Here is an 18,174-nt window from a genome sequence, read left to right as displayed (position 1 = left end):
ATTCAGTGGGATTTTTGTTCACCTGTTGTCGTCTCCCCAACAAGATTCATGGTTTGAGGTATCAGTCATGTCCAAATACCATTTAAACTGCAAATTCTTTGGGTTTCTTCAAATGCATAAGACAAAAAAAGTGTGAGAGTGTATAGTATGACCTCGTATAACCTAAAACTCCAGGGCTGAAAAACCCTTAAATGGGAAGTTTAACAGCTCTTTGAAGCGTGTATTCCTCTGGCGTGTTTGTGTGTGTGTGTGTGCATATGAGCCAGCTATAGCAGTTGAGCTGATAGAAACAGACAGAGATGGATGGCAATGTACTGACATATTAAAGCTGCTGTGTGAATGAGGGCGTGTGTTTGTGTGAGTGCCTCCGTAATAAAAACCTGCTGCTGCTGTCTGGAAAGTGTGTGTTGCTGACCTTATGAAACCTGTCAGGAACATTTCCGCCATGAAATAAAATAAAAATAAATTATTGTATAATATTAAATATTAATATTTAAAAATATATTAATCATTAAATATTTATATATTCAGTATTTAATATGTATTATTTATTTTATTTGATGGTTATAGGACTATTCTGTTTTTTTCCCCCATATGTTTATGCATCTCATTCTTTGTACTGTAATGCAAAAATATGGTGATCCATTATTGAAACATTTTTTTTTATATTTATGGTTGTATTTGTTTTATGCTGATTTAAATAAACAGAGTTGTTGTAATTTTATTGTGAATAAAGTTAAAGCAATTAAAATAAATAATTTACGGTAATGAACATGTAGGAAGAAAAATCTAATTACAAAAAAATGATAATGATTTACAGAAAGCATATTACGGTAATGAAAATGTGCTTAATTGTCATGAAATTAATTTCACAAAACAAACATTCGTTAAAATAGACTATTCTTTATGAAAAAGTAGTTTTGTATTCATTGTGTTCATGGTGATTTTGTGATGAAATTTGACACTTGAGAACCGTAACATTTACACTAACAAATCATGATTTAAGTCATTTGTATAAGATGCTGAATATTTTGTATGATCATAAATATCTGTGAGAATTAGTCAGCACATGACACTTGAAGTTTGTGAGGATATTTGGTGTCATGTGCATGTATGTCCTCTCATTGTCTGCCCCGGGACTAGCGAGAGAGCAAGAGGACGTCTTTATTTACGATCCTTCCAAAGCAGCAGAAACAGTTGTTTAGAGTTGCACACGCAGACGTGTTTTACAGCCGAAAGAGCTTTCATTTCTCTAGTAATCATTTTTTAAGGGAAGAAAAACTGCAGGACATGCAGTTTGTGGCAGCTAATAATTTTTATTGGCAAAATTTTAAGACCTAAAGTGCAGCACTGTTACATTTGTCATTTTTAATCAGAGAGAGAGTCTCCTGAGGTGTATTCGGAGTTACCTGAGGTGGCTCTACCTTCCCTGTGTGTGAATTCTGCTGTTTTGGCTGCCAACCTCCACTTGGCCTCTGCGGAGGGGAAAAAAAATAATTTTCTTCCAAGGACATACAGTATTGAGACTGTGAGTCTGTCTGTCTGCAGGGGGAACTCCATAAAATGAGGTGGAAAAGTGAGCTGTAAAGTCTTTGACAAATCCAAATCCCCCCAAAAAAGTAACAGGTATTTGTGCAGCAAACATTAATTAATTTCTCATAGGCAAGCATCACTTAGGAAGGTTCTCACACCATTTGTGCTTCAGACATGAATGATACCTCAAAATGCATGTGCTATTATTTTCCTATTCAATCAGACATACTATTGCAACTTGTCTCAGTAAAAAAAACACCTAGAACACATTAGTAACCACTGTGAAAATCAGAGCAACTGCCTAAAAGTGCCATCACATTTGCAAAATTTCAGCAGTTGCCTGTTATAAGCAGCCTATTCACATGTGCAACTGAACCCGATGTGAAGTCTGCATGGGGAAATCTTTTGCCCTCACACAAAAATACCCAAAATGAAATTTTAATGAAACAAAACTCCAACAAAATATTGTGAAAAAAGTGAGATGAGAGAGTTTGACTAGCAACTGGTTAACTTTTTTTTTTTTTTTTTTGGTAAAAATAAATTAGTATGATTTTGGAAATTTTGTGCTGTTCAAGGGGGTCATGTAGAATTGCTAAACTGGTAAAGCTGGCCTACATGCAACAGTAAGCAGCTTGTGTTTGTAATAGACCATTGGCCATGTAAAACCTGTCCATCTTGGAATTTAAGATAGTCTAAACTGGTCTAAGCTGTTTATTTCTCTGTAGGGAAGGTATTCTGACCCTACATGTCAAATATTATACTGCAAAGTATTATAGAGCATTTTCTTCACAGAAACCTGGAGGAAGAGATTTAACATGAGCCTTTGAGGTAAAGAATCAGGCCTATTCAACCCAGTGGGAAAGTGAGAATAATATCTGAAAGAATCCCATGTCTGTAGGAAGTTTCAGCTCGGTATGTGCCAAGTGGTTAAGTTAGGCTGAGTCAACTAGTACCACTAATCAAGTTTTTGTAAACAGACATATGGCAACTGATTAATTCTTAGCAATTATTCAACTAAAAAAGCACTGTAAAGTAATAAAGACACCATTTGTCAGCAGAACTCTAGGGTATTGTAAAAGGTGAGAATTGTGTTTTTGGCAAAAGCATGTTGCATTTTCACTTGGTCTATGGGGGAAAGTGGTTTGGCACTGAATGTCCAGTCAAAACTGCTTTTCTAGCACTGATATTTAACTCTAGAGTGTTGCAATCAAAGGTGTAAAATATGATTTTTAGCGAGTCGCGCAACGTGTGGATCCATGGGAGCGGTGCAGGGTACTGAACCCCATAATCTGTGTAGTGTTTTAAAGGTGCGAAAACCTACTCGAGCAACACAACACTTCCCACTCACACTGGAGAAAGTGTGAATGTCTGCTGGATGCCTGTTCTTGGAGGACCCGAGTCCTTGTGTCTTTGTGTGGGTGTAGTGTGTACTAAATGAAGGAATCGCTGAGGTGTGTACAGCTAATATATGGGGACATATGAATGAGTTTGAACAATTAGGAAGTTGGCGTTGGGTAGGGTGGTAAATTTTATCTGCTCAAGCGTGGGTGGACTGGCACCTCTTTGTCTTTCTGTTGTAAGTGAAACTAGGAAATCAGCGTCCGTCCGGCATGCACGGCTGCACCTGTAGCACAGATGATGGATGGGAGAGATTTACAGCACACAATGGATTCTGTGGCCCGAGCGGACGAGGTTAAAGGCGGCAGGTGAGGTGGAAAAAGTTGCATTAGCTCAGGTTGACAGAGCTGCTACATTGAATGAGTGACAAGCTCGCTAGAGAGCGGTCGTGCGTGTTTGTGTGCTAAAAGGTGTTGGGAGACGGGAAACATGTAAGCGTGTGATGTGGAGTTTCCTTTCTCTGTGTATGTTCGTGTCAGACTGCTCTTGCTTAATTTAGAGCGACAAGCTGTGCGAGGTTGCCTTTAAAATGAGCGTGTGTATATGTGTATTTCATGGATTAAATTGGCTTGTTTGCTCCTGGTTCATGCTCCCGTCTGATCTGATTGGAGCTGCCCACTTCTGACGGGGGGGGGGTTAGTTTTCTCCATGTGAACTCCATAATCACAACAGTAGCCGTCTCTTGCTATCAATAATATTGACAAAAACTGTTCTGAATTACATTTTTAACTCTGTGACATTTTATAAAATGAATATGCTTATATTTAAGATATGTATTTTTAAGGTAGTAAAAAGGAACTAAATGTATAATATATATACTGTATATATTAGATTAGATTCAACTTTATTGTCATTATGCAGAGTACAAGTACAGAGCAAATGAAATGAAGTTAGCATCTAACCAGAAGTGCAAGAATATAGTGTTTAATATACAGATAAGTGCAGAGTAAGTGAAGCTATGATTTACAGTATTACAGTGGAGTTGCTATATACAATATTAAGCAGAGTATGTCCAGAATATAAATAGGAGTGCAATGTAGGGTTATATGTATATTATGAACAGCAGCAACGTAAGAACAGTGGTAATAAATACAGTTGGTTGTGTGTACAATAGTATTGTTAAACAATGTATTCTATGTGCTTTGTACAGTGACAACGTTAGACAGTGTACAGTGAAATAGCTTGAACAATGTACAGTATTGTGCAAAATATGAGTAGTGCAAAATACATTTTTGTAAAGTACTGTGACCAAAACAGTAAGAGAGCAGGTGCAGGTTAGATTGGTGGTGTGGAGTTCAGAAAGGTCATAACCTCGGGGAAGAAGCTCTTCCTGAGCCTACTAGTGCGAGAGCATAGGCTCCTGTAACGCCTGCTGGATGGAAGGAGGGTAAAAAGTCCATGGTGAGGGTGTGAGGCATCCTTGATTATGTTTTTGCCCTACCCAGGCAGCGCTTGTGATAAATGTTCTCAATGGTAGTTAACTGGGTGCCGGTGATCCATTGAGTAGTTTTCACCACCTGCTGGAGTGCTTTGCGGTCAGATGCGGAGCGGTTGCTGTACCACACTGAGATGCAGTTTGTGGGTATGCTCTCAGTGGTACAGCGGTAGAATTCCACAAGGATCCTGGGACTCAGGTGAACTTTCTTAAGGCTCCATAAGAAGTAGGGGCACTGCTGTGCCTTTTTGACCAGGGTGGAGGTGTTTAGGGACCAGGTGAAGTCATCAGAGATGTGGATGCCAAGGAGCTTGAAACTCGACACATGCTCCACTACAGCTCCATTGATGTAGATGGGGGTGTGTGCATGACTCCTAGTCTGCCTGAAGTCCACAATGATCTCCTTTGTCTTCTGGTTGTTAGTTCCAGATTGTTGGTGGCACACCACACAGCCAGGTGCTGCATCTCATCCCTGTAGGCTGACTCATCTTCATCTTTGATCAGACCTACCACCGTGGTGTCATCTGTGAATTTGATTATGGTGTTGGAGCCATAAACAGAAACACAGTCATGGGTGAATAAGGAGTACAGAAGGGGGCTCAGTACGCAGCCCTGTGGCACACCGGTGTTCAGGGTGATGATGGAGGAGGAGAGGTTATCTAACTTAACAGACTGGGGTCTGTTAGTCAGAAAATCTAGAGTCCAGTTGCAGAGGGATGTGCTGATTCCAAGCTGGCTGAGCTTGGTGATCAGCTTGGAGGGGATTACAGTGTAAAATTCAGAACTGAAATCACAGAACTGAAATATATATATATATATATATATATATATATATATATATTATATATATATATATATATATATATATTTGGTAATTAATGTAATTAATATTTATTACTTTGAATGACAAAAACCAAGCAATACCTTAAAAAAAGGTCACAATTCATCAGATACATTATTAACACTAACTGCATTTTGTGTATTTGTTTTCCCAATACAGTGATGTAATTTCCTGAAGGATGACGTCATTAGGAGCTGTATTCTGTTAGTTATGGATTTTACAAAAAAACTAGGAGAATAGAAAGTGATATTGAGGACATTAAAAACAATGTTTTTGTTTGCAACATTTGGATTAGAGAAAGAACAAATGATTGATGATTTCTTTCTATACTTGTCAATACTTGTCATGTATATCTGGGGTGGATAGATTTGAATGTGGCTTGGAACAGAAAGTAAAGGATATACAGATGATGAGATATTAAACAGCACTGTGATCGCTGCATTAACAACAGATATCTGAGCTGTTATCTTTGCTTAGTGGGGTGGACATAATCACTTTAGTTTCAAACCAACTATTTGTGTGCTCAACTGGAAATGCCACTGGTGAGGGCCAACAAAGTCAGCATATGCTTATGACTAATACAGTTAATCTCCAAAACACGAACGTAACATCAATATCTATTAACTAAGATCTTAATAAAGGAAGCAATCTATAGGTTTAAACATTTCAACACTCTCACTTCATTAGTTAGTTAATGTAATTCCATCTGTCTGTCTGTCGCTCTATCATCTCTATCATTCTGTCTTCCTGTCTGTCATTTTATCATTCTGTCGTTCTGTCTATTGTTATATCATTCTCTCATTCTGTCTCCTCTGTCTTTCTTTTTGTCTGTTGGTCTATCATTTTCTCATTCTGTCTGTCGCTCTGTTGTTTCTGTCTGTTTATTATATTTTGAAAGTAAATTAGTGCCAATTATAAGATGTATTTTTTCATGTTGCAGTTAATGTGTTTATTAAGAGAACAGTAAAGACTGTGACACCTCTGTTTCTGTACACGCCAGTTATTTTTCAGAGTGTAAACAAACCCTTCTGTTAATCTAGCAGATGTTACCCACCCACCCCAAATCTCACTTCTTCCATTCCTGCGCTGTGAAAGTTCTTCTTGGTAGGGCAGCACGAGCGCTAGATTCGATAAACATCGTATTGACAGCGTGCCAGCAGTAGGGCATATGCCAGTGAGCTGTGAGAGGTGTGGAGCTGTGAGCAGCAGATGTGAGGGACGAGTCGAGCTCGTACCAATGCCATGTCTGCCGTTGATGAGATTGGAAACTGTTGCTTGTCTGGTGTGGGGCAACTTATCAATAATGGATCAAATTGGTAGGCAACATTAATTAGAGGAGAAATTAAGAATTTATGCTTGTTTTATATTTGTGTGTGAGATGTGATAGCACATTTTAATACGTTTCCATTCATTTGGATAGACACTGCTGACAGCAGATACAGTAAATCATAAACCTTGTATAAATGACTTGAAATGTTTAATAATCCTTAGCGGTTCATAGGACATAGAGTTCATGGAATTTATTGTGTTTTTAATAATAAAATATTAAATGTTTAATGCCATCAACATTTTTTAATGCAGCAATTTGTCATTAGTATTTTAAGATTTCTAAACAATTAATCAGTGAAATATGTATATGTTTCAACATAATGTTACACTTATATTTTGTACTTTTTGAGCTTTCCTGTGACACACAAATATTGCAAATTATTGTACTTCAGTTAGTCCCATTTAAATTTCATTTATAAACAAATTTGCCATTTCAAAAGATCTTTACAGTGAAAGTTTCTCCTCAAAGTCCTTGGATTTGTGTTTGAGTTTTAACTCTGTCACCTGTTAGAGTAAACTCCCAAACTTTGTGACAGACTTTAAAAGAGGTTTTGAAAAGTCTTTGTAGATCTCTAAAGTTGGTGTAAAATGCTTTTTAACTTTAGATGCTATCTGTGATGCAGTGCTATTCTATGAATTCAAATGTGTATGAATCCCTAAACATCCCTCAACAAACCCAAAACTCAGAACAAAAACCATGCACTGCTATACTATGCTAATTGTTTGACACCTTTTGATTCTGAGTATGAAAACATCATATTTTCCCAGCATAGGCCGGGCACAAGTAGGGTGGCAGTATGAATGTGTGCACACTTCAAAGGCAATTAGAAACCGATAAACTACAGGAGACCTCATTTCTTCTGCTGCTGCTGTCTAACTGAACCCCAGCGGGCAGACGTCTTCCACAAAATCACGTCTTTGACTGGTTAATTTTTTCCTTCAACAAGTCACGAGGCTATCTGATCGCTCCCCCTGGACAATTCTGAATATTTTACTATTATTGTTTTTTTTTTTTTTTTTTTTTTTTTTTGTGGTTGTGCGATTTCTTTGAGAATACCTTTGATGTGGTTTGCGAGTCTTGCTGGTATTGTAGGATTCATCGCCTTATGGCACTCATGTCAAATTAATTATTTTTGTAGTATTTTAATCCTCTTGTGTAGCTTAATACGCAGGGGCAAATTAAAACTGCAATGAATATTTGGTCCTTGAAATATGCAGAAATGTAAATGTAAGTATCCTGCAGGCAGAAGTTTCATTATGTTGAATCTGAGCTCTTAACATGCACACAGACCAAAGCGATTTCTGTGTTGGGTGGTACAGAAAGTAACGTCCAATCGAATAAGGCTGTCTCACACCTTTAGCCCACCCTGTGAAGATTCAGGAACAAAAATAGTCTGAAAGGAACATAAAATATAAATACATATTTGTAAAATGTATAGTTATACGCAATATGCTGATTGGATCATCCACTATTGTAGAGGCACAAAAACGATCTCAGAAAAAATTTCAGATCACATTTTGCCCCAAAAACAAAACGTGATAATCATAATAAATTATTTTTGCATGAAGAAAAGCTTTTAAGATTTTTTTATGATAGTTTCACAATATATATATATATATATATATATATATATATATATATATATATATATATATATATATATATATATATATATTTTTTTTTTTTTTTTTTTACTTTTTTTCATTGGTAATTTCAATCAGAAAATACTGCACCTGTCAAAATTAAGTTGATAATACCATGATGTATAAATATTATTTATTAAAAAAAGTTATAATTTAAATGTTCAGAGACTATGTATTTTATTAATTTGCTTTATAATATATAGTATTTTAATAAAAATCTGTGATTTATTTTATTATGTGGTAACTATTTCATGAAAACATTAAAGGGGTCATATGATGCTTTTTTAAAGATCATTATTTTGTGTATTTGGAGTAACAGAATATGTTGGCAGTGTTCAAAAAACACATTATTTTTCAAATACTGTACATTATTGTAGGTCCTCTATGCCCCGTCTTTCTCAAGCGCATCGTTTTCTATAAAGTCCCTCCTTCTGACAAGCGCAGTCTGTTCTGATTAGCCAACTGACCCAGTGCATTGTGATTGGCCGAACACCTCAAGCACTCGTCGGAAATGTAAGGCCTCTTTCCATAATCGCGAGTTTCATCTTTCAAAATAAATGTAAAGACAGTTAATAATGTCCTCAGTTTTACAGTGCATTTGAACAGTCAATAGCAAATACTAAAATTAATAACAAAACATACTTACAGTAGCTGATTCAGAAGCGCCAGATTGTCGTAGCAAAGTCAGAATTACCTCCTCTCCAAGGTTCATGAAACGGTCATCCATAAAATGCGTTGCTGTTCTGTTGTAAGTCATCTTAAAGATTCCTAAATGCATCTACTTTCAGAAAGCCAAATAAAGTGCTTTTGCTTTCGCCTAGATACACACAGCATCTCCCTGACATGGCTGCTTCAACACTAACTGCGGTTACTGAAACCACGCCTTCTTTCTTTGTGTGAACATTTGGGCAGCATTACGCAAATATTTCCACATAGTGAAGTAGAGATGTGGGGATGTGTTTGAATGAGCCATTTTAAGGGGGCGTGGCAGAGTCTTAACTTTGATAAAGAATATCTCTTTGGATTTAAGACTTTAGTCTTTGCAACTTTACAAATCTTCTTCATGCACCAAGAGCTTGTAACACTCCAAAGAGAAAGGAAAAATTTAAATCGCATCATATGACCCCTTTAAGTCAAGGCTGTGCTGTATTGTCACTGCACTAAATGTCATAAATAGCAATGGCCGTTTAGTCATGTCTATATTCACAGTAAAGCACACTCTCTTTCACCTTACCCCTCTCAAAGCTACGATACAAGATGTTATGTTAAAATGAGTACATTTTATTAGTGCTATTTCATCCTGGCTTTCTAATCCTTAGCTCCCGGCTAGCATAAAGCTTAATGCGGTGGAAAATCGTGTTTTTAGCAAAGATGAAGTAATGATGGCACTCCGTGGCTTAATCATGTTGACATATGCCATCTTCCCCTCTTCTCTCTCGTGTGTGTTCTGTAGGCAGCTGTTCGTTTGAAGAGCACTACAGTAATTGTGGCTACAGCGTGGCATTGGGGACTAATGGCTTCGCCTGGGAGCAAGTCAACACCTGGGAGAGACCCTCCATGGATGCAGCCGTTCCCACAGGTACGGAATTACACCTCCATGACTCACTCTTTTGTGTTGTCTTTCTCTCTTTCTCTTCTGTTGAGGAATTTTTAAAGGAATAGTTCACTCAAAAATGAAAATTCTGTCATTATTGTCATTCCAGACTTGTGTGCTGTTATTTCTTCCATGGAGCACGTGTCCAAATGGACATAAAACACCATTAAAGTGCACTGTAGAGTACAACAGTCAGGTTCTGGAAGTAAAAATCCCATTCATTTTCTTCTAAGGGTAATTGATTTTGAATAATATCTCATAAACCTTTAAAGACAGAACTGCTGTGAGCTACGAGGTTGTTAATCAAACATATACTGTATGCTTGTGTTGAAGCCATCAGTCTGCATGATTTCAACTTGTGTTTAATGATGGAATTTTTGGTGGAAAAACTAAATTACCCATGATTCTGCAAAGAAATTTCCACCAGTCAGAGAATAATACTTGTATATTTTGCAAAAAACACCAAATATATAGTTTCACTTAACACAATGAACATCTTTAAAGCAACCATTTTATATTTATATGTGATTTAATTCATTTAGATAATTTGCAAAGCTACATGGAATTGTAGTTCTTTCCCTCATTAAAGAAAAAATAATAATCTATGTTTGTAATGTGATTCACTTTGTAGCTGCTTAGATTGGTTCATGGCAGATAGCTCTTTAATAAAGACTTTTCTTTAATAAAGAACATCCCTATGGGAAAAAAATTACTGTAATCTAAGGCTGCTGAAAAAGTGGGTGGACACTGTTGCACTTTATGAAGATTTTTATGTTCCTATGTTCCAAGTATTCTAAAGCCATATGTGTGAGGAACAGACCAAAATGTAAGTTGTTCTGAAGTTTAAAGTAGTTTTATATTATGTTATTCTCCTTTTAGAGCTATTGATATTGTCAGTTGATGTTGTATGAAAAAAGATGCTTCAACATTTCTTCTTTAAGTATTACATGGAGAAACAAACATTATACAGGTTTGGAACAACATAAGGATGAGAAAATAAGTCAATTTTCATTTTTGGGTGATCAGCTTCTTTTCCAGCTGCTATCTTTCAGCAGCTCCCAAGATCTATGTTCTTCAGTCATATCTCAGCCTCTCAATTAGTTCATGTTTTTCCCCTCATTCTTCTCTCTGTCTGACTTTTGTTATATGGAGAAGGTACTCTAGCCTCCCGTCTGTCTCGAAGTCTATCTCTTTCTCTCTCAGCCCTTCTCTTTTGGAAGCGAGGCAGTAGTTCACAGTGAGACAAATGGCAATCAAGTTCACTGTCACTCTCACTCAGCCATCTCCTGCAGCGCTCAACAACCTCTGTCTCACAGCACCCTTAAAGACAATAGAGTCAGCTACACAACTGTGTCTTTCCCCGCCAGCTTATTTAACCCCATTTGCTCCCTGCACACTACATGTGACACCAAAGCACTCCGGCTTCTTGACACTCCATTGAAAAGACGCAACATCCTTATAAATGACCATTTTGGTGGTGGTGGTGGTGGGGGTGCTCCTTTCAAGCCACTAAAGAAGTTATGGATTACTGTAGTGAAAGCACCTTTCCCAGAATTGGATGATGGTTTTCAGAAGGCGATGGTGGTTACTTAAGGCAATTGTTCTTAACAGTTGTTGTGGTTCAAAGTAATGTTTTTTGCTTTAAGAGCTTGAATATTGTCCTTTTTTCTTAATTATTCTTAATTTAATTTAAATAATTTTAATAGTTTTATATTTATATTTATATTTTTATTATTTAATTAGATTTAAAATATTAATAATTAATACATTTTATTTATATATACTATATATATATATATATATATATATATATATATATATATATATATATATATATATATATATATATATATATACTGTACAATATACTGTACAATTACAATACAATTTTTAGACCAGTGAATTTTCTCAATGGCCGTGTTCGCTTATTTCTCATAGTATTGCTCTTAGATTGTTATAGTTATGGCTGATTAGAATAAAAACACAGATTTACTGGCTTTATGATGCTTTATTGCATCATGCCTGATTAGGACACAGTGTTTAGTCGTCACTTGATGTCCAAAGTCAAATCTGGGTCCTGAAGCAAAGCCAGCTGAGATGCTCTGTTTTAAGGAAATGGGGTCATCAACAGCATCAAACAAAATCCAGCCGAAAACATCAAAGTCTAGTAATTTTTCTCTATTGGGGGCACTAGCATCAGGCCCCATCTGATAAAAATACACAAGCACTCATTAATAAATAAACGGCTGAAGAAGCACCATCTGTGCATGTTGATGTCATCAAGATCTGATTGTCTAATCAGGGGAGGAAATTGGGCCGCGGCATGATCCTTCCGTCATTAAACCCCGTGGAGACACGCTGATATCATCCTCTTCTCTCTGATTGGAGGCGGCACCTAATACAGTGTTCAGTGAATTACACCCAGGATGCAAAAGACCTGATGAAAAGGAGTAATTGAAGAGTGTACCCACAGGAAAATTGTATTGCTCAGAGGTTGCTCTTTCATAGCTCAGGAGACCTAATGGAGATCTCAGTAAGGGTTTTTTGAAGTGTGCTTCTTTGCGTGATAAGTGTTATTCAGATTGCTTCCATTGCAGCGGTTCTCAATTCCAGTCCTCGTGCCATGCTCTGCACATTTTGTATGTCCCTCTTATCACAGACGTTTGTTCTATTTGAACGTAAGTGCCCTGTGAAGTGGACATCACAGGATATACCACCATGATTCTAGTTCGAAGCGAATGTATATGTTCCATTCAAAGTGCATTAAAGTGTGCAAGACATGAATTTAAATTGTATTTATTTACAGAGGTATATGATGTCACACTTGTCTGTGTGTGAAGACGTTGCACAGTGCAAATCCATGAATGAATGTTCCGAAGTGAAGTAAACTTCAACAGATTTTCCCTGCTCGGGGAGTAGGGAGCAATGAACACTGTGTAGGGACTATGTCAATCGGAACAGTTCATGCACAGAGCTCATTACTAACGAGCTGATTATCTGAATCAGGTGTGTTAACAAAGAGAGACATATCAAATGTGCAGAGCATGGGGGGTCGCGAGGACTGGAATTGAGAACCGCTGTGCTATTGTAGAGCATCCCAAATTCTGTGATGATGGAATTGAGATTAATTTTTATTGAAATAATAATATATCATAATATAATATAATAATAAAAAAAAATATATATATATATAATTATTTTAGAACAGCCTTAGAAGAAAAAAAAAATAATTACTAAGACATTTAATTTGGTTTTGATTTAAGTTATTACAGTAATAACTATTTAATCTCTGAAAATTGTTCCTAAAATGATTTAGGATAAATAAAAATGGACACTAATGAGACCATTGTTGATGTGCAGTAAACGTTTTAGTTGATATTGGCCGTGGCATCTTGGAAAGAGTGTGAGATTAGGACATTTTTACAAGAAGAAAACTCTGAGAAACACGAGATTTAAGCACATGTCTCCCACCCTCACAACAAAAACACATGTAAGATAAAGAAGGAAATGCAAGGCAGAGCAAGAAGAGGTGGAAGATAGAGAGAGAAAGGCGACTCAGGTGTGGATGAGGGCACATTAATGCGTTCTTACAGGATGTGTAATGAAGCCTGTCAGTCGCCACTGTTTCGTTTTATTCCTCTGTGGACCGCGGGTCACTAGCATCAATACAATCCATTCCTCTCATTACCGCCGCTCTCTGAGGGCTTTAGAAACAAGCTCATCCAGGGAAAACACATCTGTGAATGAGATGTTGTGGCCAGGTGCACACGCTCTTATTGCACTCGGAGAGGAGACCAATCATCCCTCCGATGCCACACTTCAAAACGCTAAGTGAGGGAATGTGCGCCACATCTGTGTTAATGTGCACAATTTCTTATTCAAACTAAATACCAAAAACATCTGATTTGGGGTAGTAAAGTGCACAGGTTATTTTGAGAAAGGTTCTTTTTGGGGGGAAATATCCCTTTAAAGCAATATTTCACCCAAAAGTGAAAATTTGCCGAAAATGCACTCTCCCTCAGGCCATCCAAGATGTAAATGTAAACGTCTCCAGTAAAAAGTCCATCCCCTTTTATTCCTCTCACATCAAAATCCACTAAAATATTAGTTTAGAACTGTTTTGGACAGTTTTTGCTTGTAAACTATGCTTGATCTCTGCATAATTCTGTCCTGATTTAGATGAGATGTCTTATTCGCTGAGGAAAGCAAAATTAGGACTTTTTTTCAAAATTAGAATTTGTTTCTTACAAACATGCAGCTTTTCACTTTGCAAGGCATTAACTTATGGACTGGAGTGGTGTGGATTATTGTGATGTTTTTATCAGCTGTTTGGACTCTCATTCTTATGGCACCCATTCACTGTAGTAGACCTATTGATGAGCAAGCATTGATCTCTTCTGATGAAGAAACTAAACTGCTCTACATCTTGAATGGCCTAAGGGCGAATACATTTTCAGCAAATGTTAATTTTTGGGTGAACTATTCCTTTCTGTATAAGATTAAGACAGCTCTTTCTGAGTATTTTTAGATTTAGGGTCACTGGTTTGTTTTTTGAAGGAAAAGCAAAGTATCTTTTTGAATGGCCTAGACTTTGAGTTTATAGCTTAGCGATGTGCTTGATTTATAAGACGTTTTGAAATCTTTATTGCCCTAATGAACTCAAAGAGGCTGTTAATTTTCAGATGTGTTTACACTGTCTTTGACTTACAGATGAAAGCTCTTGGCCTAATTTTAGTGTTTTTTCACTGTTACTCTCCCTCTGTTTCTCATGTTTGATATTTGTCCTACTGTTTCTCTCCTCTGATTGGCCGTAGCTGTCAACAAATCAGTGCCGATCCAAAGAGCTGTCATTTAATCATGACCAATGATTTTGTGCATGCCTCCACTTGGGTGTCCAGAGTCCCTGTGCATACTATGTACTTTTAGGAATAGTAATTGAGTTCTGAATTATAGGTTGCCAGGGCAGTATTGCATAAATGTGCATGTTACAGATGGTTGACGAGGGTAAATTGCATTTTTAGCCTTTCATTTTCACGTTTTCATCTTTTTTGTTCTTTGTGATGATTTGAGGGTCCTCATGGGCAGCAGTGCTTGATTGTGTGTCTGATTTCTTTCCTCTAAGATTAGAAAGTGGGGCAGAAAAGGTTGCAATTGAAAAGAAATTGACAGGGAAGGAGCTTTAGGCAACCACTTGCGTACACCCACTTACACATGCACTTAATCATATAGACACGTAAAAAATCCAGTGTTGTGGGAAGCTTCAAGACAAGGTGCTCATAATTTCAAGTAGTTAAACTGTAGTCATGTTACACTACAAGCTAATGAATTAATTTAATATTTTCTGCAATCAGAGCAGTTTTCTTCTGACACAAAAACAATGAGAATCCTAATTAAGCTGACAGGTTTGAACAGATTTATTCACAAAATACCCCTAATATAATAAGAAAACACATTCAATTATATAATTGATGTTATTATATAATTTACCATTTTAATCAACTTGTGCATCTCAGTGAAATGTCCAAGTGTTAAAATGCTACCCAGAGAGAGAGACAGAGAATGAAGGAAGCTGGGTATCTTGCAGCGTATACTGCCATGAATGCGTTAGAAAGATTGACAGACCAAAAGAGACAATAGACAGAAATTGAGAGTGATAAACAGAAAAGGACAGATAGAAACGACGATGGAGAGTGCAGTAGTGGGTTTAGCAGCCTATCCCAACACACATCAGTCTTGTTTACCGATATCCAGCCTTGAATAAAGCAAAGCTCCAGCCTCTAAGAGTCTCCTGCCGCGAGCTGCCGGAATCACGCACTCACACTGGGGACCCGACTGCTAAGAGCCCTCCGCGCTTCCCTTCTCCTTCTACCTCTATCTTCCCTCTTGCTTATTCTGTCTCCCCCTCCCATGTCTCCCGAATTCATCGCACCTTCCACTGACACGCTGCTTTCATTAAAGCCTCGCTCGGGCCCTCTGCTGACTTACATGTCTCAGCTCTGGTTTACATGCCTCGATGAACACACTCCCAGTGATGCATTCACACTTGCAGACTCACACACACACTCACTCGGTGGGATAGAATGCTGCCGGCCGGCTCAGGTCAGGAATCTGTGATTAACAGGACAAAAACATGCATCTGTTCTCGGCGGGAAAACAGAATGCTTTTTGGCCATGTCTGCTTCGGTTGGTTGCTTGTTCACGTCTCCCTCCTCATCTAATGGTGATTTAAGATTTAAATAGGATAGCTTTCTGATCACCTAATAGACATTGGGTGAACAACGAAATGAATAATGACACTGACTCAAACTAAATAATTAAACTGTTGTCTTCTGTAGAGCTACTTATAGCTAAATTGAATAATTGTTTCGGAATTAATTTTTTGCACAGCTTTTCAACACTAAACTGACTTGAGCTAAATTATGATGCTGCTGTCTTTATTAGAGCTGCTTTACAGCAGAATTTAAATTTGCCTCATATTTGAAGACGTTTGCTTCATTGATTCTGTTAATTTCCTCTGTGTAATTGTGAAGTTGTCTGTATTCCATAAAGCAATATACATTAAGGTGACTAGTGAATAATGGTGATATGTAAAGGTGGATGGTCATATATGCTAATGTTTTGGGTTTCTGGTGTCAGTTTATTGAGATATTTTTGCTGTTTAGTTTTAATAGGTTCAGTTTAGATTCTTTTTTTAGGTTAAGATTTCTTAAACAGCTTGCAATATGTTGTTATAGTAAGTTAACTCTTTTATCCTTTAGGATTAACAAAGACCTAATTCCTTATGATGTGATTGTGTTAATAATTTAAAATTAGGATATTTTGATATCATGAATTGACCTGTTTACCCTTCATTTTCTTGAAGCTTGGGAGCCTAAATTCACTTTGCATTAGTTTCTGTGTGGCTTAAAACCATTGCAGCATTGAACGTTTATGTGTATGTGTCTCTGTATGGTTGAATTTGCAGACTTACAGATTTGAAGCCCCTGTGATCGCCTGTCAGAAACATGCAGCGTCTTTCCCCCTCATACAGCGCTTCGGAAAGTGAAATGCTTCATCTTTCCATCCTCCCCTTATCCCTCATTTTTTCATTTTTCATTGTCCCCATATCACTCACGTTCTCATCTCCCCTGTTTAGTAATCCTTTTATCTCTGTGCTCAGATAATACCATTTTCTGATTATTTCTGTGTCAGGATGAAGGCGTTTGTGCTATCCATCACTCATAACGGAGGCCAGAAGTTTGGTGTCTGGTGCATGGTTGTGTGGTCGCCTTTTCCCTTGTTCACATAGAGGGAACAGGAATGGATAACCTTAAGTCAATGCAATTGTTTGACTGGCAGAGCATTGAAAAGCCATTGCTGTCAGGAGCAGTGTTGCCCCAGAGAGAAACGCAGAAGATTGAGCAAAGCGTATGCTTCTTCTAAGTGACTGCAAACCAAAGACCGTTCAATCTGATACTGGACTGTTTTTAAAACCTCTGGTTCCAACTGTTTAGTGTCATGTAAAATTTCTATGTACTGAGTACTCATGAGTAAGATTGGTCTGTTTGGTCCCTCATTTCATGTATCACTTTAACACAAATCAAAGGGATAGGTGTTACAGGTGTACCGTCCCTTTAAATTTTTCGCCTCATGTTCATAAGCATACTATCACTATTCAGCAAATTGTCCTCACCAAATCAGTTAACTCTCTTTACATTACATCTGTTTGAAATTATTTTATGAGACAATGCACCTTATGTTCCACCAAATTTCATTCATGGGAGCCATTTCTTCACTGGAATAGTTTAATCTGAAATAATGTGACCAGAAAGATTACATTGGGCTGGCAGAGAGAAGGGCATAATTAATTTGATGGAGACTTAATAAATGCAGGGTGACATATGAGGCACTGCGAGGCATGCTTAATGAGAGCGGGAATAAAAACGCGAGACAGAGAGAGAACGAGAGAGAGCAGAGATGTTCTTCTGTCTCTTTCCACAGATTGTGAAGCAGACAGCAGAGCTCCGGGCGATGAGAGGGCCACTTTACAGCTGAAATTAAATACCGCAAGAGAGCTTCGACTCTGAACAGCTGAACCCAGCAGATCTATACTGATCCTTGAGCTAAAGTGTCATTACCTCAGTCTCTCTGCCAAGAAAGTTTGGGTCCAGTATACGGCAAAGGCCGTATCAGTGGTCTTAGGAAGTGTTAGTTAGCAACTGCAAATATGGACATTAGCCACAGTATCTATGATGACCTTGCAACCCTGATATCGTGTCTGCTTCATATATAACCCCAAAAATCAAAAGAAAGAAACAAGAGGTTAAATTGTTTCATTTGCAGAACCATTAAGATTAGATTGACTTTATTTTCGTGTCTTTTCATTTTTATTTTAATACTATGTTTTGTATCTTATAGTGT

The 18,174-nt window shown here is 37.4% G+C and overlaps 1 protein-coding gene across 5 annotated transcripts in view; it reads left to right on the top strand.

Moving 5' to 3' along the window:
• The window catches only part of LOC109091128 (receptor-type tyrosine-protein phosphatase T-like), a 236,531-nt gene that overhangs the window by 36,391 nt on the left and 181,966 nt on the right, over positions 1–18,174 (top strand). For all 5 annotated transcript variants that reach the window (XM_042758908.1, XM_042758907.1, XM_042758906.1 and 2 more), the window contains exon 2: positions 9,634–9,759. In XM_042758908.1, the coding sequence (XP_042614842.1) occupies positions 9,634–9,759 (126 nt within the window). The remainder of the gene's footprint in view (positions 1–9,633; positions 9,760–18,174) is intronic.

Source organism: Cyprinus carpio, chromosome A6 (genome assembly GCF_018340385.1).
Source record: "Cyprinus carpio isolate SPL01 chromosome A6, ASM1834038v1, whole genome shotgun sequence".
Taxonomy (NCBI): Eukaryota; Metazoa; Chordata; class Actinopteri; order Cypriniformes; family Cyprinidae; genus Cyprinus; species Cyprinus carpio.
This window is presented reverse-complemented; position numbering and strand designations above follow the sequence as displayed.